At 40.3% G+C, this 23,825-nt stretch overlaps 2 protein-coding genes across 2 annotated transcripts in view; one reads left to right on the forward strand and one right to left on the reverse strand.

Moving 5' to 3' along the window:
- The window catches only part of MMS22L (MMS22 like, DNA repair protein), an 88,837-nt gene extending 80,984 nt beyond the window's left edge, over window positions 1-7,853 (forward strand). The window contains exons 22-25 of the mRNA XM_041412335.1: window positions 1,885-2,051; window positions 3,460-3,556; window positions 4,681-4,848; window positions 7,136-7,853. Coding sequence (XP_041268269.1) covers window positions 1,885-2,051; window positions 3,460-3,556; window positions 4,681-4,848; window positions 7,136-7,220 — 517 coding nt within the window. The 3' untranslated portion in view covers window positions 7,221-7,853. The remainder of the gene's footprint in view (window positions 1-1,884; window positions 2,052-3,459; window positions 3,557-4,680; window positions 4,849-7,135) is intronic.
- An 8,326-nt stretch (window positions 7,854-16,179) lies between these two features.
- KLHL32 (kelch like family member 32) overlaps window positions 16,180-23,825 on the reverse strand; it is a 119,567-nt gene continuing 111,921 nt past the window's right edge. The window contains exons 8-11 of the mRNA XM_041412337.1: window positions 22,994-23,052; window positions 20,392-20,584; window positions 18,181-18,275; window positions 16,180-16,370 (exon numbers count right to left, since the gene is read on the reverse strand). Of these exons, the coding sequence (XP_041268271.1) occupies window positions 16,209-16,370; window positions 18,181-18,275; window positions 20,392-20,584; window positions 22,994-23,052 (509 nt within the window). The 3' untranslated portion in view covers window positions 16,180-16,208. The remainder of the gene's footprint in view (window positions 16,371-18,180; window positions 18,276-20,391; window positions 20,585-22,993; window positions 23,053-23,825) is intronic.

Genomic DNA, 23,825 nt, shown 5'->3' on the forward strand with positions numbered 1-23,825 from the left:
GCTCTCGAAGTGTCAGAGCATACACAGGTGTGCCAGCTGCCCAGGGGACATGGAAAACTGGGGGTGTGGGAACAGGAAGAGAGGCAGGGAGACAGTATTTGTTCACTGCGCTGTCACCACTCGCATGATGTCAACAGCAGCTACAAATCTCTGTTCCTGCTGCTGAGAGGCTGACACTTGTTGTATGTACTGCAGGATAGTGAACAATCTGTACTTTTTTTCCATGTTGGGAAAGGATTTAAACCCCCTCAAACACAGGCCTATATCCACCGTGATTGGATCTTTATTTGTTAAAGAGTGGGTATACATGTTGATCAGAAAAAGAATGTCATTGTTGATCTTGGGTAAATATGATAGGCAGTCCTGAAAGTAAAGCCTGTATTATCACCTATTAAGGGAGTCAATTAAGATTTCGCAATCTTACTTCTGACATGTTTTTGGATACCCAAACTTTGTCATCTTATTAAAGTTATTTTTGAATGTGTGCATGCATATGTGAACATGGGGATTGAGAATGGAAAGTTCTAAAGGTGTAATGGCACTTGGTGATTTTTAAGATGTGAAACATTCCTTAGTGGTCTGGGAAGAATGTGTTGGAACTGAGCAGCACCCTGGTTTGCAAAGTGCTGGGTGGTCATGAGGCAGTCACACAAATAGGTGCAGTTTGTTTGCCTCTTTGCTTTATGAAAGCAGTGAATGTATTGCTGCTGCAGAGAGGAAAGAGAACCACACCATCAGGATTGTACTATCTGGCTCAGAGAGCTGTTGTAGTGGAAGAACACATAAAAAAATTGTGGGAAATTTTCAGAGTAATTAATGAGACAGAAGATTTCAGAGTTGCTAATATTAAAGTAAGACAGACCACATGATACAAGAACTGTGAGTGTCACAGCTTTCAATTGCCAAGTCACACCAGTGCTCTGGAGCAGTGCAATGAAGTCACATTTAATTTAAAAGTTGTAGAAGCACTCTTTACTGAGTTTTTAATAAGGATGCTGGTTTTTAATTGATGCATTGCTCAGCCAACATATGTGCCTTGTTTGAGTAGGTAACAGTACCTAATATTAAATATCTTAAAATGTTTTTTTGAAGGTTCTGGGACTGCTCTTGCTGACTGATGAATAAATGCTGTGTTCTCTTTCACCTGCAAAACTTACTGTCTTCAGATTCCATTAATTTGTCGTGCCAAACCAACAGTAGTTCATATTCTTGTATTCTTTTGTGGAAAATGAACAAATCAATGTGTTAAAATTGAAACACTCCATGTGTGTGATGTTGAAATTTGCTCTTGTTGCAGATTGACAGGTCACCTTTTATCCTCGTGCCAGATTTTATATTGGAGATGTTTGTGTTAATTTTGACAGAACAAAATCAGTCATTGCCTGTCCTGTTACAACATACTGTTTACAAAAATCAAATAACAGTACCAGTGTAACAGCAGAGCTGTTACCACAAGTATGATTGTGAGTTTGCAAAAGCACATAAAGCTAAATAATGTAATTAATTAACAGCTGTATTATGCATGTTGGTTTAAGATTTTAGAATCTTGATTCCTTCATGAATTCAATTATATTATGAAGTTCCCTTTGTATTTAGCTTTTAATAGTCACGCTTGGGTTTTTATCTGTAATTGTGATGGCTTTTATTTCTCACTCCTTTCTGAATAGAAGAGTCAGAAGATATCACTGTCCTCTGACAAACTGGGAGTCATTGTTACAACTAAGATAAATAGAAGCCATTATTTAAGCCTAGATAAAGATAGAAATCTATGTAATAGGCCTCCTGCTGAAATATCACAGTTATTTTAAAGTATATGGTGCTTGCATTACATGGAATAAAACCCCCAAATCATAGACTTTGTTCTGGCTTGCTTTGTCTTCCCAGGGAAAACTACTTGCAGTTCAAAGGGCATGCTCCACCTCCTCGCTTGGCCTCTGTTCTTGCTTTCATTCTTGAAGTACTTCAGAGAAGCCAGAGCACTGAACTGTGTGACATAGACTTGGTTCTCCCAGCTGTGTTGAAGTGCTTGGTACTGGTTAATGAGCTGCAAGGTGAGCTGTTTGTTTGCTTTAAGTATATCTCTCCACGCCTGCAAGATTTCTGCACAGCTGAGCATCTTTCATCCCAGTATTTAAGACTCTCAGATGAGGTGAATAAAACAATCTGGCTGGCTAAACTGGATGAGGCTTTTTTTTTCATTAGCTGGTCTCGGACTTCTGCCTCTCAGGCAGAGAAGTCCTGCCTCATTTAACTCTCTAATGAACTAATCAACTTCTCAGGAATCTGAAGGCATTTCCTTTTTTCCCCATCCTTCCCATATAATCTCCTCCATTAGCAATTGCAGAACTTTTCTACCACCTAAAGTTTTGAGACCAAATAAGACTAGTGTATGTTCTCCCCACAGAGGCATTATAAATGGATTAAAAGTAGCATGTTGCTCTCTGAAGGTATCTTTCTCTCTTCTTTTAGCATGCTTTGTTTTGTAGCAAGAACTTGTTGATTTTTAGCTGCTTAAGGAATGAAGCACTCTCTTCACCCCACCACTGTGTAACAAATGTACCTGAGTTCAAAATTTCCATTTCTTGCTGCTAGAGAGGCATTAAGCAAAATTTGGATTCACCTCTGACTTCTCCTGGGAATTTTCTCTTATAAAGTAGTGTTTGATTCTGGTCTATAATAATTTCAGGGACAAGATGTGCTTAGGAAATTGGCTCAGTCATCACCAATTTTCTTCCCCTTTTTGCCATCACACCCATATATGCTAAAAGCTGAGTACCCACCTTGCAATGTGCCAGGCAATGAGCTGGAAGTCCTGTGTTGCTGTAGCCACCAGCTCCCTGCCTGCCTGGACAGGGTTCTGCCACACCCTTCTAGAAAAGTCCTTGCAGCTCCGTTCCACCTTTATAAAGGAAGAGATGTATCTTGCAACTTGGGTATTTATTTGGAAACAATTATTGAGAAAATAGTGGGGGAGGTTGTAGGGTTTTTTAGGTTTTTTTTTTTTTCCCTTAAAAAACAGTTAGGGTACATTTCAGAACAATCTCTACCACTGAAATTATGGAGTAGATCCACACAGCTTCGAGCAGGATATAAAGCTGTGACTACCTTTCTTTTGAATCAAATAGGAATGCTTAAAGAATATAAACAGAACTTATATTTAAATAAAACCTCTGTTTCCTCTAAATGTATATCTGTTGGCTTTAACTTTAAAAAAACCATTGTGTATTTAAAAATCTGTTTAAAGGATAATGGTGGTGAAAACAAGACTTTTGCATAAACCCATGACTCATTCTGTTCTTTACAGCCAATCTAACTAAGTGCTCTCACAATCATTTCACTTGCAACAAAGATAGATTAAACCTTTTTTTTCTCATTTAAAAATTTTTGTCTTCATGAAAGACATTCTCCAGATGGCCAGTTCAAGAGCTCTGTGTGAATCTTGTGATTTTTCTTTTGCAGTTAAAAAAATATCTACAGACATTGTACAGTACATGATAGAAGGCTGCCAAGCAGGGTCAGGAGGAGAACATGCCACCCAGCTGACTTCTGTATTTAGGTAACCAGAAAATATGCCAACTGGCAGCAAAGCTGCTGGAAGCCAATTGACAGCAAACATGTTTTCTTAAAATAACTAATTATCCTAGCAGGCTGCATTGTTGTTGTTTATGGTATTTTAGTAATGGTACTTTTGGCACTGGATTTGAACGCAGCTTTGCCAAAAAGCCAGAGCAGAAAAATAGAAGTGAGAGGCATACCTGCTTCCTCATGAATGAGGTACTATTTTGATAGGCATATAGTTTTTCCTGCGATGGGAAAAGCTCCTTGGAAAAACTCCTTGGGATTGCTGATGGTGCTGTGAAAGATGTGTGTGCCTAATCTGAAGTGCAGCTAATATTCATATAACAAGCTTAGCTTTTTTTTATGTGATTTTGTGACAATATAATAGATTATTATAATGTAAATTATCCTTATTTCATAGCTCTGCAAAATGAATCCTGTATCTTGCATGGCTGCAGTAGAAGAGCTGCATGACCTGGCACTCAAAAGACATTCTGCAAAACTTAAGCACTGCTGCTGTATTGGGCTAGGTCTAGGTGAAAGCCTTGAGAGAGACTCACTGAAAAAAGAATGGGTGTTTGTGGGAATGCCAGTCTATATGTGATACATCAATTTCATTGGATGTGTCATCCTTAGGGTGCTAAGGATATACTCTGTGAGCCTTCAAGTCCTCAGGTCCTCCGGATGGCAAATGATGTGCTTCCATCTAATTATCTGCCCTATTTAAGATCCAGGGGATGTTTTTAAGAAATGCCAACATTGTTCTGCAAATTTGAATCAAAACTCTTGTTTTGTTAGTCCTTTTATTACAATTATTATTTATTAAATAAAAAATATATGGTTTAGTTTCACACACATTCACACACATTACGAACAAGGCAGTCCTGGTGAAACAGCAGCAGAATCTGACAAATTACTTGAAAATAAATGTGTGGAATTTTTAGCATTAGGCTTCAAAACCATCCTTTGTTTAGAGAAAGTTTTCCAAGTAGAGTATTCCAGTGTAACAATATGAAAATTGCTATGCAGCCAGACTGTTCTGATTAGACTCTACAGTTGTTGTTTGCATATTCTCTGCATCTAGTTTTGACCCTGCATTAAATGCCCCTGTATCCCCCTCAGGCAGTTTATCCAGGACTACACTGCTGTCTATGATCACCGGGTTTTCAGCATCCTGGAAACAGTGGCAGTCTTGGATCAGACTTTAGTTACCAGCCTGATTCCCACAATCACACAGTCTCTGAAGGATTCCGAGCACAAACAAGGCCTTGGAAGAAATGCTGCACAGAGGTTTGATTTTCATTTAATATTATTTTTTACAATGAATAGGAGAGGTTTATTCTGTTGAAAGAAAGCAGTGTTAAGACAGCAGCACAGACACTCAAAAATGAGTGATTTTTAAGTGTTTTCAGCCAGAAATCTCTCTTAATTCTAGCCTTTCATAGTTTTAAGCCATCTATATTTGTTAAATATTTCCAGAGATGTTTTGATACTAGGATCCACAGACCAGAGCAGAATTTTTGGAAGCCAGGTTGTCTCTACAATGTATGTTGCAAAACAGAATTAGGAATTCCTTACCCAAAGAATTTTCCTGTTAGTCCCTGTTTTAGAGGACTTTATGGGTCATCTGTGAAATTGTACTATAGTCAGGTATGGTCTGAGACGCTTGGAAAATAAATACCCCCAACTTCAAGAGTTCTCTCATAATCTAAACTTAGAAGAGTTGTGGGTGTCCAGGATAGGTTGGCTCCAATAGGCACAGCAGGCTCACGCTTCCTCTGTTTGCCCCCCAAGAACTCAGGACAGAAATATTTGGCACGTGAATCCATCTGGCCTTAGGAGAAAATGGCACAGGAGGGGAGCAGCTCTGCAGGGATGATGGTGTCTGGGTGCAGATGCAGCACTGACCTTTTAGCATCTATGCAGGTACTGCTACAAAATTCCAGGAAGCTCTGCCTCATGTGGCACCTGAGCCAAAAAGGGCTCCTCCTGTTAGTGCTGCTCACTGGAAGGCTGCCCATGACCCTCCTGTGGTCTGGGCAGGGAACTGGCCCCAGTCCCATTGCTACACATCCTGGAACTGCTCAAAGGGGAGAATCCACTCATGCCTTACACTGGGGAAGTTTTGAGGTGTGTGTTGGCAGGGCCTATAAGAAATCCAAAAGACAAGAGCTGTGCAAGAATAACTCGTGAGACACTGAAGGGTACTCACAGGAGTGTCATCTATCATTTAGTAAAAAATGTATTTAATTCATTTGTAATTATATTACTCACTTTTTACTATCCACTACCAACAACTGCATTTGCTTTTATTTAAGAGAATTTGCCCAGAATCATCCTGATTTACCGTTATATGAAGGATTTCCAAATGACCTGCTTTTTATTCTTTGATAATGTGTTTCATAGCTAAAATTTCTGCTTGTTTTCTTTTGTTAAATACCATTAATATTTTAACATTCATCCCATTATCTACAAAATGCTGAAAGCACGCAGGTTGTTTGAGCTTCCTGAAATACATGCTTGGAGATTACTGAAGAGCTACATTTCCTTTATGCTCATCACTTAAACCATATGTATTATCTAATCTGCTGCCGATGTTTTCTATTAGTAATTTGTATTTAGAATGTGCTCCATTACCCAGCAGCCTAAGGTGATCCATGAGCATTTTATTGTAAGAACACTAATTTTCTCTCTTCAAAAACACCTGATTTTTCTCTCTTTGGTCCTAGACTCTAAATAACATGATATTAACATATTCAGTGCAATTACTGTAGACATTAAAGTGCAAATCTGTATCTGTAAAAGAAGGTTCAGAAGTTGCATTAAATGCTTATAGTAGTGATGTCCAGTGTTGTAATTGCAAGGAACTAGTATGAAAACTGCAGTTTTGTTTGCTCAAGTTAATATTTCATGACAAAAATAGATAATTAGAAAAGACCTAAATGTCAGAGGCAATACTTTAACAATAATTACATTGTTTGGGTTGGAGAGTATTAGAATGAACTTAAGGTGAAAAGTGTCACCAACACATATGCGCTCTTCTGCAAAATCCACTTGAGTGACAGTTCCCTTCTGAATTCCAGGTTTATTTTAAAACAGTCATTGTCCTTGGTTGAGGATGGTGGTCTGAATCTGGTTCAGTCAGTTCAGTTCAGCTTGGGCTGCACCCAAGTGCGAGAGTCTCACATCACTGTGCTGTGGTGAGAGTCACAGGGATTGCTTAGGCAGGAATGAGAGAGCAAACATCATCAAGTCTGAATGCTAATATTATCTAGGCCTTGGAAACTCCTATTTTTAAATAAGGAACTTGTATTTCACAGCAGTTTACTAAACAAGTAGGCTTATAAGCAGCTCCACTACACTTCTAGCTGTAAACAGTGCAGTCCCTGTTCTTCCTCTGATCTGGCCATGCTAAAGAGTCACAGCAAAAAAGCAGATGAATAGGTGGGGGGAAGTTAAAATGTTTTAATATCTCAATATCTAAACAATGTGTTTGGGAATTACACACTTTAACTCCTAGAAGGTGTGAGGTTATTAAAGTAACATGTTGTATGTTTTGGTTTTTTTCCCCCAACAGAGAAGCCTATAAGAGACTCTTATCTCACCTTGCAGAGGCTGGACAAAATGAGATACAAAACCTGGAAAATGAGACAGATCAATAATGTGCTGGTGATTAATCCTTTCCTTTTGGACGTTATGACGTTGCTGGTACCTAAAACTACAGACTACGACACACTAGACAAGTTTTTTATCTTTACAATGGAAATACATGTATCAATTTTTGTGGTTGCTTTTTCCCCAATTTATGTATTAATTTAAAAAAAAAAAACAACAAAACTTTGGTATTGTATTATAGTCATGCATTTGAAGATTGACTCAATATCCTGATGAAAAGTAATAGAACAATTGAAAGCTAATTTATTACAGATTCAAATATCTGTATGAACAGAGCCTGTATTGCAACACACAAGACCAGATTTCAAAGAATTTCACAACTTGGTTCACACTGAATGAGACCTGTCCTTCTTAATAGTGTACATTTGAAAATCTTATTCAGTCTGTTCTTAAGAAAATCATAATTTTGTAATTTCTAATTTATTATTTTAGTAGAATGGGAAGAACGTGTGCTCTCTAGTACTCAACTTGTTGAATGCAGTGCATTCACCAGGGGTTGTGCCAATGTGATAAAGTTTGTGTTAAGAGAGAGTATTTTTTTAAAATGTTTATGTTGCACAGAATGTATATAGCTGTCTTTAATTTCCACCTGTATTAAAACATTTCAGTATTTCATATTCCATTGTAAAACCTCTCTGTTTTCTTTTTGGTTAAATAAGAAAGGGCAGGTTTAGATTTCCTGTTCCCTTCCTTTTCCATGCTATGTTCTTAAAATTGATCTGTACTTTCTGGGGGTCCCAATGGTCTTTTAATTAAGTCATGACATTATTAGTTAACCACTTATACTAAGTGTGAAAGGTGGGAGGGAAAAAGAAGAGAGGACAGGCTTCTAATTAAAATACTCATAATTTTATGATAGGCTAGTAATTATTCCTGTTTGCTGGGAAAGTTGAATCTTTCAAATCTTTTGCTGTGTTATGGGTCTTTCCAGGGTGGATCTAGCTCTGTAACTTTTTCTACTTTTTTTTTTCCTAAAGTGCTCAGGAAACTTTCATTAATGGCTATGGTAATCTACACTTTTCACTTCTCTCAATAATCTGAAGCTTTCTGAAAATTTCTGAAGCTACTTACTGGACTTTGGAGTGGGTTTGCCATTAATGGCAACACCAGTGAGCAGGCTCTTACTTTTAAAGTTATTCACATTTTAATTTTACAATGTTAACAGGAAGGAAAAATTATTTTTATGTCTAATAGCTCCACAAAAATCCCTAAAATCTTGTTCAGAGCAGCCTCTCTTTCGTTACAGTAATCTTATCAAGTTGAACTAGATAATCTTCTTGACTAAATCGGCTATCGGTACTTCAGATAATGCAGTAACTAAAAGCCTCTTTAGGCTACTTAATAGTGCAGAACGTGGAGGTTCTTTTCATTATGAAAGTAACTTATTGAACTTGCATTGTAGCTTCTTGTAAGCTTATGTACCTGGGAGTTTTATTCATCCCAGGAGGATTCTGCTTCTGAAAAGCTTTTTTGAAAAAAATTAAAAACACCCCTCTCCAAGAGAAATTAATTGAGATGCCTTTTGAAATTTGAGTCCTACCACACAGTAGATCCCAGAACAGATGTCTGACTGTAGTATTACTTCCTGAAAGGAAAAAATGTGATTTTAAAGGATAGCACAGATATTACAATGAAGCACTTAATGATGTGTTTAGTAGGTTATTAAAGACATATTTAATATGCTATCTGTAGTGGCTGGAAGGTTCAGAAAAAGCAACAGGACTTTATGTAAAAGCATAGCAGCTCCTGGCACATTACATGAGAAATTAAACACTTTGGAAACTATAATTCTTCTTTGTCACAAAGTTAATACAAACAGAAACAAGACATTTTGCATCACAGTCATCAACCGGTGCCAAATGGGCGATCTGATGGGTGGTATGGGCATTTGCAGATGTGACTGATAGTTCCAATAATATTAATGAGAGGAAGACTTGCAGAATGCTAGTTTATGGTGACCTACAAAGCATACACCAAACAGCAGTCCAAAACCAGTCAGGAGGAATGAAGAAAATGCTGGTTTTAACTAAAATATAGAAAAACCTAATAGCTAAAAAAGCTGTCTGTATAGAGGCTTCTTAAGGCAATAAACATTATTTAAATTGAACCTTTCTATAGTATTTTACACTGAAAAGTTTGATTTTAAAAAGGGTAGATTCAGACTAGATATATGAAAGAATTTTTTTTTTTTATTATGAGGATGGTGAAACACTGGGAGAGGTTTCTCAGAGAGCTGGTAGACACTCTGTCCCTGGAACCATTAAAGGTCAGGTAAGATGAGGTTCTAAGCAACCTCACTCATTTGAAGATTGCTACTTATTGTAGGGATGTTTTACTTAGAGGGTGGCAAGAGTGTCTCGCAGTACATTGTTTAAAAGTATCACTGCTGCATGGATGAACATTTCCTGCAGCTGTAGATTCTGCAACAGATGGTGAAAAGTCCTGAAAATAAAATTGTAGCTAGAGTACAGAGAAATTTCATCATTCAAACCCATCTATATGATGAAAAATTTATAGTATTAAGCTATATTTAATGTCATGATGGTTTAACCCCACACAGCTGCTCCCCCACCAGTGGGACAGGGAGAGAATTGAAAGGGTAAAAGGTAGGAAACTCCTTGGTTGAGACAAAGACAGTTTAATGGGGAAAACAAAAGCCATAAAGAGGAATAGAATGCAAATAAAGCAAAGCAAGGAATAAATTCACTGCTTCCCCAGGGCAGGCAGGTGCTCAGCCATCTCCAGGACAGCAGGGCCCCATGACACATAACAGTGTAGCACCATAACAGGGGAAGATGAACACCATCACTCCAAACGTGTCTTCCTTCTTCCCCCACTTTACGTACTGAGCATGATGTCACATGGTCTGGAATGTCCCTTTGGTCACTTTGGGTCACCTGTCCCAGCTGTGTCTCCTCCCAGCCTCCCAAGCACCCCCAGCCATCTCCCCAGCGTGGCAGTATGTGAAGCAGGAAAGGCCTTGGCTCTGTAAGCCCTGCTCAGCAATAACAAAAACATCTCTTATGAAGAAGAAACTTGAGTAAAGAAAATTAACTCTACCCCAGCCAAAACTAGCAGACATCTAATTTATTACTCATAACTATAGAATCACTGTTTGTCAGTGGCGTTTTAACAAAATTTTAAATTTCAGTATGCTTTTTCTTGCCCTCAGTCTGTGACCAGAATGTCCTTTCATTTGGAAATGCTAATACTGTTGATGGGAGACCTGTCTGAAAATGAGCCATCATGAGCCTTGCTGGAATTTTCCACACTGATCTCCTTGGCCAGAGTACAGTTCCCAGGATATAAGAGGATGTGTTGTGATGGTTTAACCATCACAACACACATTTTTGTGATGTGTGTGTAGATATACTAAGCAGTGTTTTTTTCTGCAATGCATAGAATTGAGATCTAAATAGACAGTATTTAATCTTTATATTTCCCCTATTCCAGAATTCAGGATACCAATCACCTCTGACCCATTATCACCTTCTGATATGAAACACATGTCCAGCACATGATGAACAATGGCAGGCAGAGGGAAGACTGGCTTATCTTTTCTTTAGTAACCTTAACAAGATAACATGAAAAAAAAATACCTTCTGTTCAGAATTCACATGACTTTCTTTAGTCCCACAAAGCTGTCCCTCCGTTTCATAAGAATTTTACATTTGTTATTGTTATTGAAGAGCCGAAACATCCTGATTTTAATTACTCTTTGCTCTCATTTTCAATGGGGAAAAAAAAGGTGGGGGGGAAGGTACGTGTTTTGATAAAAAAGAGGTTCTGAAATAGAAAAGTTCACATCTTTTATACTGGAATAGAGCAGCAGACCCATGGAAAGAATAAGGTCCTGGCCTATCTGTTGGCCAGGCCTATCTCTCCTCTTCTATTGGACAGAAGAGGAGCTGCCAATAGCATAAACTGCTTGCTCATCTAAGGAACTTTGATAACTCTGCACTTAAATGCAATATAGTTCCCTCAGGAAACAAAAAAAGGGGTTTTATTGCACTCTGGTTTTCCTTCTTTCAGAAGCTTTTTAAAAATTAGGCATGCAATGGGTATTTTCAGTTTAATTATATTTTAGAATTTTTAACTATTACTCAAAACCCAAATTCAGTGTAATCAGCCCATCTGTTAGTAATGGTTATAAAATTATGCTGAAGATTAAAAATATGATGCAGTGTCAATATGTCCTAGCATAATTAAGCTTGTTTTATGATGAATGACTAGGATATGGCTTTTGTCTACTTGAGCAGCTTTAAAGTGATAAACCTTTTGTAAGCCTAATGCACAAAGCACAAAGGTATGTACATAACAACAACAACAACAAAAAAAAGCAAAAGCTCAGATCCTCTATTCCTAGATGTGGTATCTTTACAGGCCTTTGGAAATGCCAGCAGAGTAATTCCACACTACATCCAAAATCACTGCGTTTGTCAGTCCATCAAACACTATCTTGGCTCTACCCTTCTTCTTGCAGAATGACACTAAAACAGGCATTAAAAATGCAAATTTGCTAAATTCATTGTTTGTTTTAGAAAGGCGCAGCATGACCTGCATAGGCACCAGAGGAAAAATTAGCACAGCATTTGCTTACATGAATTTAGGGTATTGCTAAAAATACTTATTCTGTTCTTCAGTACTTGAAGCATTGCGTTTTTAGCATTTTAATTCTGGCATTACTGTGAAACTGCTATATATAATCATCTCTATTGGAAAACCATTCTTTATGTGGACACTTTATCCCTTTATAAAGTGTCCTTGGGAGGGGGGAAACCCCTTCATTTTGCAAAAATAGAACTGCATAAGTCCCTTATACACAGTCTATGTGATAAACTTCCTGCAGTCTTCCTCCCCTACAAACTCTGTCTGCAGATGAAGTGTTTTAACCTTGCCCTCTTAATTTATTCTACATTTTAATTCTCAATAAACAGATGCCGCCTCTTTTCGCGCCTGTTTCCACATTGTTCCACATTCTGCCTGGGTTGTTTCTGCATGTGTGAATATTCAATTATCTGTTTCTCCGCGATTCTGAAAGTGATGTACTAAATGTCTGTACAGGTTTGGGGGAGGGTAACTGGGGAAGGCAAAATTTAGATGAAAAAAACTTACAGAAGTTTCAGCTCTTCTGAAAGTCAGGAACTTGGCTCAAAAGCTGCTAAACTAAGAAGAAAATCGTAAGCCACAACTAGAAGGCAAAGGATTACAAAAACATTACTGTACAGAAGCAGAACTGCTGCACACTGGCTTATCAAGTGTGAGTGTTCCTTTAGTCAGCACTTGGGTGTGAAATGCTCAAAAGGCACCAGTGTGGCAGAAGAGGCTGTTGGTGCTGCTGCTGCTTGTGAAGTATATATATTTATGGTGCTGCTGATGCTTGTGAAGTATATATATTTATATACTTTAATTAAAGCTATATAAAGGATAGAATAGTATTCTTTATGGGTGTGGCCTGAAAAAGATCAGAGTACAGCTCTTCAAGATCTTATGGCCCAAAAGTTTTAGCTGCAGATACAAATAGCCTTAATGTGTAAATCTAAGGAATTCAGGGCATAGAACTGCACCCTCTTCCAAACAGGAGTCAGTAACTGCTGCATTATTCACTGGTAAGGACAGCTCTTTCCCTGAAGAACTAGTGAGTTCTCACTGGTTGCAACTTGGCCCCTTACCTTGCGCACTCCTAGTTGGATAAATGACTTGTGCTGGCATCTGCTCTCCCTCTGTGATGATCAGACTGTGGCAAAAGAAGCAGCAAGCATGGAAATAATATTCTTGTTCTGGACAGCTTTAAGGCTGTGTGGGAAAACTGAGCTAAACTGTGCCAGAGTACCAAAACCAATAGGCTGGATAGGGACAAAAGTTGGGTTCAGAGTTGTATGTCTGCCTAAAATAGTACAAAATTTAGAACATCACAGGTGGATCAGGAGGTTATGCACAGGATTCTGTAACCATGGCAGTTTTAGAAGCCAGAGACATTCCATGGAAGGATGGCAAAGCGAGGACATGATGATTCAGAAACTTCAGCTCCCCAGGCAGCCTTTGCAGGAGTCCTGCACAGCTGCAGGTGGCAGCTGAAGCCAGCCTTGCTCTCCCATCCTCGCTCCTTCCAGCTGAGACCCCTCAGCCACAGCAGGGTGCTCTCTGCCTGCTCTTTGCATGCACACTCCTCCCTTTTCTTACCTGGTAATAATTAACTGCATTCTGCTCATCGGGCAAGGGCTATGCAGCATTTTCTGACTTCAGGTGCAGCAAAGCACCCTCCATCTGTCCTGTAAAAAAAGCAGAAAGACCCAGATAGGAAAGTGTGACACAAAAACCTAAATGACTAAGGTTGCTGTGAAAGACCTCTGTAATCAGTGGAGCCTGATGATTAAGAGCCAGAGCAGGATCCTGACACTAATAGGAGCATATGTGTTGTCCTGAGGCTCTGTGGCAGAGGTGCCCCTAACCAATATAATGCAATTGCACAGCTGTTTAAAACTGCCATTCACAGTGCAGACAATTGGTGACAACAACCAGAGCAGTAGAAGTGTCTAAAAGGCAGAACAAACATGATAAACAACTTTCTTGCCTTTCAGACCTCGAACCAAGAGGCACATGCTGCTCTGCATAAGGAAGCTGCTCCCCTCTGCTTCTCATACCCAGGCCATTGCTGCCCCTTTCTGCTGCTGCTCAGCAGTCATCCTGATCCATCCTAATCCCTCCCCCTGCTCTCCAGAAGCAGCAGTTTAGAAATGATTCCATAGCTACAGCTGTGGTAAGCTGTGAGACTTAGGAATAAAAGTCTCCAAACTAAGCTGAGACATAGAAAACACACTTTGCACAATTGTCCAGAAGTGCCCTGGGCTTTACAAACAGGAAGTGTCAGTTCTGCCCCCAAAACACAAGCAGATCTCTCACCTAATGTGGTACCTCCAGGATGAGACTCAAAGCCCCTGCACACATTTTGATTATTTTAGCCACCCTTCTCTTGAAAATGAGACATATACTCCATTTTTGTCCCTGAAAGCCACACCTAAGTCAAAGTTTGTATACTTGCCTGGCTTGGGCCCTGCAGCCCACAAAGGAAAACAATTCCTGTAAACGGACTGTTCAGAGAGTTGTCCCTTGCATGCAGATTTCCAGGAGATCAAACAAATTAAATCAAGAAATTAAAACGTGTCTTGATGTACAGCCTATCCAGCTCCAACGCAGCACAGAGCAAAGTCCTGCCTAGATACAGGTGTGCTTTTTGCACAGAGGGAGATGCTGTTAGCAACTCGAGCCAGTGTGCCAGGCAAAGACTGTGCTCTGCTCGAGGCAAGGAAAGTGAGGAAGCTGAGAAAAAAAAAAAAAAAAAAAAAAAAAAAAAAAAAAAAAAAAAACCAACCAAAAGCAACAAAAACCCAACCATAAAACATTCTAGCCTGAAAAGTACAGAAAAGGAAAGGTGATGTTCCTCCAGTATACTGCCCAGCAGGAGACAGAAATGATAATAAAGTTACTTCCCTGTAATCAGACCCTTAAAAGATAGTTTTGATAAGAAAGCACTGCTCACTGGACAAAGTCAAACCTGTTCCTGTCCAGCAGGCATGGGCTACTGCTGCAGCACATTCCACATGTGGCATTAGCAGGAGCATCAGCAGGAATTTGATAGGTCTGCTCAGGCAGCACAGTGGCAGGGAGCTGATCAGTAGGTAAGGCAGAGAAGTGCAGAGTATCCATAAATCAGAAATAGAGAAAGATTTAATTACATGCTTGGTTAATATTTACAAACATTGACATTTTTGTTCAATATGTAAATAAAACACAGAGATAAGAGACAGGGACTGCAGTAGCCAAGCAAAGCCAAAATACACCAGGTTAGAGTATTTGCTGTGAGCTGGCATATGCCTGGAGAGTGGAATGGAGACACGCTATATAAACTGAAAGAATAAACAAATAAATATTGACATTGTTCTACACCTGTTTAGCCTCTGGAGACCAGTGATTTGTGGGACCATATGTTGGACAAAACGAGACTGTTCATTGATAATTGTAAATGTGGTGACCCCTTGCAAACTGGATATTAAAAATATTAAGTAAATGGCACATTTTAATTATATAGTAAAGAGGCTGATCTCCACCATTAAAAGACTGCAGCTGTCAGGCAGAATTGATCATATGACAGAAGGTAACATTTATTTGGTAGTAGACCTTGGTAAATGACATCCCAAACAATCTTTAGATTCTCAGACAAACACATTCAGTTCAGACTTGAGTTTAACCGTGAGTCTTCATTTTCTTTGCCTTACAGCTGAGACAATTTTTATCTGTTCCTCATATCCTATAGGGCTTGTTTTCTTATTTTTGTTTTAATCTGTTTTGAAGTATTTAAATTTCAAATGAAGTATTATTAAATGAGAAACTGTAAACGATGGAGTTCAAAATTGGAAGTCAACACATTTGTTATTCTTTTTGCCAAAGGTATTGAGTAAGTTGCATAATTAGCACAGTATTATATCATCTTTGTCAACATAAACAGAGCTTTTTTATTGTCTTTGAAAGCGCCACTGGTGAGCAACTGAATGTGCAGACTCCAAAGAGCAGCGGCCCAGGAAGAGCTGAGAGCATCCACAATGCCTGACGAAGTTGCATAAGGAAATGAAGAGGACACGTAGCAAGTGGTCACCGCAGAAATGCACAACGCGCTCACGCATCCGCTGCTGCGCCTGAGGCCGAGGAGAGAAACCGCACGCAGGCTTTGGAACTTCCTGCCTGCCTGCTGTGAGCTGAGTTTAAGACAAATGTGTAATGGTAAAGCAGCAGCCCAAGTGGATTGATTCTTCTCACTGACCCAGAGAAACCCTTCTATACACAGGGTTTGATGTTTTCCTCCTCCACTTCCAATTCCGTGAAGCGCAAGGAATGTGTCACATTGTGCCGATCCTGTGGTGAGGCACTTGCAGAGTCTGAAGGTGCTCCACTTCCAATTCTGTGAAGCGCAAGGAATGTCACATCGTGCCGATCCTGTGGTGAGGCACTTGCAGAGTCTGAAGGTTGGGGCATGTGAAATAAGGAGCTGGAAGAAAGCAGGCTGCTATTCCATTGGAAGCAAAGGGGAGCGTAGGCCCATAGAATACCTCTTCCTTCCCCTCCTTGCTAACATCCAGCACCTGCATGGCAAAGCATACAAAATATTTTTGGGATCACAGAAGAAAGCTGACACAAATTTGCTGGCACCCACCTCATGTATTTACTATTAATCCCAGTGGAAAAGGTAGCTTAAGATAATTTTTAGATTATTTATGGATCTGGTGATCCATTTGCTGTTCTCATCACCCAACCCAAAACCTGAGTGCTCAGGCACTGGGGAGCAAACAATGACATTGGATCCTGCTTCCTGGCAGGAGAATGTGCAGCCATGCAAGTGGATTACTCTGCAGAGTAGAAGGGCTCTTGTTAGCACAGAGTAGAAATCGTTTGTCAGCTCCAAGGTATTTAGGGGGCACAGAAGCTCTATGGAAGATGGGAATGCCAAATAAAAACTGACTTAAAGTAAGAAAAGAAATTTAAAGAAAAAATGGAATTTTTTTTTTCCAAAGGAGAGAGCAACCTCAGTTTTCCTCAATTGGAAGATAAAAGGGCTAGTTTTGCTAGTTAAAGCCAGGCACACTGCCAACAGCTGAGGAGGGACAGCACACACAGCTCTGCCAAATCACTCATTATATTTCTTTTCCCTTTTATGTGGGGACTGTGTCAGGCAGGCTGCCAGTTCACGACCAGTCTGGGGATGTGGACAAATGTCCATTTAAGAAAGCAAGATCCCAGGATTATTTTTGCTTGTCACTAAGCCGTATTAAAACCCAGGTGCAATACTGCAGAGTACCTGTTGATTATAAATGAGCCCACTGGTGGAGCACAGCTGCTACCTCTATATGGTGCTATTACTCCATCAAAGCATTATATGTCAGCTATATCCAAGCCAGCATGAATTACTTTTTCCAATACATTTTTTGGTGTGGTATCCAACAACTTGCTAAAACACAATTATACTAGTGACCAGAACATGTTTTTAACTGTTTATCTTGTGTTATCTTACTCTTTACAAATTCATGCTACTAAGTGTTCAACATAAGACCAGCATCTTGGCACCTAATATACTCCCTTCTTATGCTAAGCCTAACTTCTAGTCTTATGGGACAGTCTGGAGATGAAATTCTAAAATCCAAAAAGTTGGTAGCTAATAAAAATGTTGTTTATCAGCAAAAGTGCAGAAACTGAGATATAAACAGGGGTTTCTGCCTTTAACTGCCCAGCTGGTGACAAAGCAGTGGCTGTGATGCTGAACTGCTTCACTCAGAAACATGCAGAAAGATAAGAATTCCTAATTTCTGTACCAAAATACCTGAAAGCCATGGATCTGCGGGTGAGCTGCTTTTATAAAAGATGGGAGAGCAGAAGAGTTTGTTGGACAACCTATTGCCTAGGGCAGGGATCAAAAAACTTCTACTGGAGATTTAAAACAGTAAGCAGAAGGGCAGGTAGCAGGCTGACTGCACTTGGTGAATGAACAACTAATTAACTCTGGCTGCCCTTCAGAAACACAACTTGGAAAGAAAAGAAAAATCCCAATATGGGCGGAAAAATTCTTAGCCCCATTATCCCTGCAACCCTTTTAATTTTGAACCTGATTGTGTAACCAGTGAATATATACGCATTATTTTATCCAAACCTTGCCAAAGGAAAGACAATTCAACCCTGGTTTACTGGAACATCTTAGAGGAATTGCATCTTTTGGCTCATCTGGAAATAGTTTTAATTTCTACAGTATTTTCTCTCTGTTTATGCAGGTTCAGTGGCTGCATAAGAAATATCCTTAATCTCTCCTCTTCACATGTACTTTCCTTTTTTAATAACAACTGTGCAAAACTTATACTTGCAAGATTATTGGAAAAGACTTTAAAAGAAACCTAAATCGCTCACCTGGATACATGCCAAAGGCTCATTTGTCCAAATCGAATAGCCACCAACTAAATATATTCTACCGTTATGGACAGCAACTCCAGACTCATTTTGACCTAAAGCAAAGAAGGAAATAGAAACCATTTTCAGTGTTTAATTAACCCTTTTAACACCAAATGCTGGAGTTCTCTAATGGGATGCAAACACTCCTGGCAGTGAGTTGACTGTCGTGTTGGAGTGAAGGTGAGGCGTGGGGGCAGTTCCTTGCTCTCTGCAGGAGCCCTGCCTGGTGCTGCCGGGATGAGCATTAATGTGGCTGTGCAGGGGCCCATCCGCTCCCTCCTCGCGTGCGCCACAGGTGACAGACACGGTCCCCACCGAGTGCCCCTCCTGTGCTGCCCACGCCTGTTCAGCCCCGCTCCTCCAGGTACAAGTACGGTGAAAATCACAGGAGCTGCTGCACAAGTTCATCCCCATAGCAACGGTCTCCCAGCAAGTTTGGAGGTTTTGAAGGAAGAATACAGCCTAAAAAAAATCTGCACTACACAGTTCACCAGGAACATTTACTGCCAGTTGTACTGACAGGAAGAAAGGCTTAGGTGGCTTCTTAAGGCACAGGTTGTGGAAACAACCTGGAGGCAGTGGAGAGGAGGCTGCCTCACAGTGGGACAGGGTCAGCTCCAGAATGAGAAGATGCCTGCAGTGCCAGGGTTTTGCAGTTACAAATCAGATGACATCCTTATCAAAGGCTGTCAGTTCCTCCACATAATAAAATAATTAACTAGTGAGCAAGACACATCTAAAACTAGTTCTGTTTGACCATGTGCAAGTCTTTTTTAATCTATGCCTCTCTCCCTAGTGTCCATCAAGTACTCTGATGGCCTGACTTGGAAATCAAGCAACCCTACTGTTGGTGCTTCTCTAAAAATGTGTCACATGCCTGTCTGGAAGTGTGGCCAGCAGGTTCAGGGAGGTGATTCTGTCCCTCTGCTCCACTCTGGTGAGACCCCCACCTGGAGTGCTATTCCCAGCTCTGGGGACCTCACTACAGGAAGGATAGTTGGACCTGTTGGAGCAAGTCCAGAGGAGGCCACCAAGTTAATTAGAGAGATGGAGCATGTCTCCAAGGATAAAAGGCTGATAAGATTGGGGTCTGTTCAGTCTAAAGAAGAGAACACTTCAGTGTGACCTAACTGTGGCCTTCCACTACAAACACAGAGCCTACCAAAAAGCTGGAGAGGGGCTTTTTAAAAGGGCATGTAATGACAGGACAAGGGGGATTGCCTTCAAGCTGGAAGGGAGTAGATTTAGATTAAATATTAGGAAGAACGTATTTACCATAAGGGTGGGGTGGTGAGGCTGCCCAGAGAAGTTGTGGATACCCAGTCCCAGGAAGTGCTCAAGGTTGGATGGGGCTTTGAGCAGTACGGGTCCAGTGGGAGGTGTCCCTGCCCATGGAAGGAGGTGGGAACTAGACGATCTTTAGGGTGCCTTCCAACCTAAACCATTCTATCATTCTATGTTTCTCCCTGGGATTCAAGGGGATCATCTGGGAATTGTATCAGGTGCAGGTGAACTTTGGTGGACTGGGTGGCAGGGACAGTGAGCTGCAGTGTTTTGCAAGTTCCAGCTGTAACAGTTCTTCCTAATAAGCGAAGAAGAACTTTACAGATCTTGTAGTTAGCTAAGGGCTCAATTAATTTCTGACTTGATGGAATTCCAACAAGGACACATCTTTTTGGGTAATTTATTAATTTATCACTGTTTAGAAATACGTGAGAGTTAACAGATTTCAGTAAAGCTTTGCCCTATAATGCCAGCAGAAACCACTACAAAACAATGCTACATGGTAAAGACACATCAGTCTCTTGCACACTCACACAGGGAGCTAAACCAATACCACAGGAAAGCTTTTGGAGAATTAGAATTAGAAAGCTTTTGCAGAATTAGAAAACAGTACTAGTAACAATTATGACAAATTATTTTTGACTGCTTTATTAAATGAAATTTATCTGCAACTTCTTCAAAATTTAATGTATGATGTACGAAAACAAATGCTTTGTAGACCACTGAATGCCAGAACTGTAATGAAAAGTGTCTTCTTGGCTAACAGTGATCCCTAAATTGGAAGCACTTGTTGCAAACTCATGGAGTTCCACAGACTAAAGGCATCTAAAGGGAAAAGATGTTTCAGTTCAACAGCAGCGAGTTCCCCTTTTGTACAACGCTCACCTGTGAGCATGTTGAAGCTGCAACGGGTCCACTGGTCGGCGTCTATGCTGTAGGAGTCGATGTGACGGACCAGGATCCGATCGTTGTTGTAGTCGAGGTCGTTCCCACCTAACACGTACAGCTTCCTCTGGACAGCGGCCATGGAGTGGTACACTCTCCTCTGCAGCATCGGGCTACGGCTTAACCACTTGTTCTGGAGAGAGAGGGAGCTTGTCTGAGCGCTGCTCGAAGGCACACCTACAGTGGCAGTGCAACGAACAGTAGCGCAGTACTGGCTTCGTCTTACCCTTGCCCAGGAACCACAAGTGCATATAGTGGTTCTGGCCATATGCTAGACGTGTGTGTTGGTTCTAACACCGAATAAATCCTTATTCAGTGGACTTTCAACACATGGTTTATGGTTCTCATATTTAAGTTCACTAATTTAATGGCATTTCTTGCTCTATTTTTTTTGTCTGGCTCATCAGGTTTCAAAGGGTTTTTTTTTTTTTTCCCTTTATAACTCAGTAGCAAATTTTCCTTAAACCAGACTATTAAATGTCTCCTTTGTATCCAGTGCTAAAATTATCTGTACCAATGAGCTCTGTTATGTGAGAAGAGATTCTTCTGCCTTTTGTTATTCAGAAGCTTATTTGATCTTATCCTTGGGGAATAAAGCAACAGGAAAAATAATTTCCTAAAGAATCTTTTCAAATGATTCATTTGGTTTAATGTCAACGCTTTATTTGTGGCAACTTACAAAGTTCCAATCTTTTCCCTATTTTTCTTACTCATTAATAATATCCAAGAATTTTACCTGTTTCAGGGAGAGGCAGGAAGATATGGAAGATATGGAAGAAAAGGGATTAAAGCAGAGTATTTTATACCTGAGAAAACAATTGCTCCTGCTATGCCTACCAAATCAAACGACCTGGCAAGGGATAAGATTAATTTAAGTGGAGGAAGTTAAAAATCCGTAAGGAAATTTTTTGTGACACATGTGCAGCAACTCCAGAGCCTCTAAGCCTTCTGCCTTTTAACCTCCACAATATATAGCTATACATTTCAATGTGTAATAGTTGAATATTAGGCATTAATGTTTGCATTAGTAGTCCAGTCTCTTAACATCAGACTATAGACACCATCTGCTTTGCAAAGCCTGCCTGCATCCCCTGATTATATCTTTAGCTTCCTCCACTGCAGTGCCTGCCAGGTGAGCCTCAAAGCACTGCAAAGGCAGCGAAACAGAGGGGCCTGGCAGGGTCATTTCTAATAAGGCGGCGTGTGAATACTAATCAGCGGTGGGGAGGCAGAGGTCAGCTCAGCCGGCTTGCTGGCAGGTAGCTGTGTGCTCGGTGGCAGATGGCAGGCATTATCGACTCGCCACAAAGGCCTCGCGCGGGAGCGGGCGCCGCGGCTCCGTGATGGAGCTATTGAGATTCCGTGCGAGATGCAAGCAGATGTGATGGTTTCCAGTACCCACCGTAAACAATATGCCAGCAGAATTTTTAAAAAGAGCTTGTGTGTACAAACACGAAGCAGACGTCGTTTGAAGAATGCAAGTGCACAATTCCTCTGTAACTCTTCACGCGCCAGGCCCCTCGCCGTCAGCATGGCACACTGAGGCAGCCCAAGGTAACTCGGGGTGCAACTTTCACATCAGCAAGGGAAGAATCCCAAGTGAAAGGTACACAATAGAGACAGGGTATCCAAATATGTGTCCTCCTCACAAGCAAAGTAGGATTGCTGCCTGTAATTGCTACTTGGATTTAGGACAGTCAGCATTTGTAGCCAATGACAAAACTGCACCTCGAAAAGCACGAGGCAGATGTGTCATCTCCTGTTTTCTCCTTCAGGCCTCATTTGTGCAATGCTTTAAATAGTCAGTGGGAACCACATAGAAGTATCTCCTGGCACAATTTTGCTCCAAATACAGCAATCAAAGCCCCTATCCTACAATCAGAAAAGTCAATACTCTTCCACGTGGGTGTAAATCAGGCTATGCAACTCTGATTGCAAGCTTAGGACTTTTAATTCCTAATACAAGCAAGAGGGCATAACCATGCCCTAACCCTCTGAAACGGTTACTGAGCCGTGCTAACCTAATCAAAACACATACATTATGTATGAAATAATCCCTAAAAGATATTTTAGGTGCTTGGGTAATGAAACGATAGGCACCCTTGCAGTCAGCAGAGTAAGTCACAGGCAGGTAGTACAGTTCTCAAAGTATTCAGGAAACAAAAAGACTCATATATGCAATTCAAAACAGAAATGCCAATGACAAGGAGTGGTTTTGGAACACTGAGTCTGAGTATACATTGCCCAGGGCTGCTGGATTACAAATAAAAAAAGAACAAGCAAAATAAATACTGATAAATACAGGGGATTTAAAGCCCATTTCTATATTTAACCTAGGATGTTTCTAATTCCTACAGGCTTAAAAAACATAATAAGTTGTCAGGGTCTCCATCACTCTGTTAAACTCACACATCAGTACAAAGTGAATTCAAAACACCACTAATTCAAATGGTCAGCACTTTTAGCCTTACAAAATCTTTGTATGTATTTGCCAAGAGATCTGCTTGAAGCAAAACAAAACATAAATAACACAGATACTCACCTGCTTAGGATCATAGACCATGAGTCTATTTTGATATTGTGCAGTATTTGTTACTCCTCCTATAAAAGAGTTTATACAGGTTACATTTTTTCATACAGGCAAAGCCATGACCAAGATCACGTACAGTAAAATAACCAATTCTAGAGTTCATCTGCAGATAATAATTACACTACATACCACCATATCTGCTTACATTCCACTGCACTTAATCTGGTTACAAGGGAAAAAGCAGCTCCATTTGTCAAGCATACAGTAACGCAGAGCAGCATCAACAAACAGCCCCTATACACTTCCTTTGTAGAGTTAATTTTATGGGCCAAAATTGAGTAAAAAATGGATCAATGGATCTCTTTATACATAACTGTGCATTCAAAGTTCATCAAGACACAAAAATAAAAACCATTCCTGTTCCAAGGAACATACAGTGTGTGACAGGGTTTAAAAGAAGAGAAGGTGGGCTTGCACCAATGAGAAGGAAGAGGTCAGAGAGAAGCTCTGCCTTACCAAAAACATGACAGGGGATACCAATGCCAGTTAAAAGTTCAAGCCTGTGCAACTGTGCTTATCTATATATTTGAAAGAAATTCTGTGCTTAATTTGTGTTATAGGAAACATCTCATTTAGTTGTAAACTTAGGTGGGAAGGTTCCTCAGTGACCAGAAACAGCCCTACCATTTACTTTTCAATAGTGGTCAGGAAATCATGGTGTGAAGCACCTCAGAAAAGCTCAGAATAGACTCTGACCCAACTAGATGCTGGAAATCAGCTGTTTACCTCAACACAGTAAAGAGACACTTAATGCCAAATCATCCTCTTCTTGTTTGGTTTTCAA

The sequence above is a fragment of the Onychostruthus taczanowskii genome, unplaced genomic scaffold, assembly GCF_017590055.1.
Source record: "Onychostruthus taczanowskii isolate IOZ18803 unplaced genomic scaffold, ASM1759005v1 scaffold39, whole genome shotgun sequence".
Lineage (NCBI taxonomy): Eukaryota > Metazoa > Chordata > Aves > Passeriformes > Passeridae > Onychostruthus > Onychostruthus taczanowskii.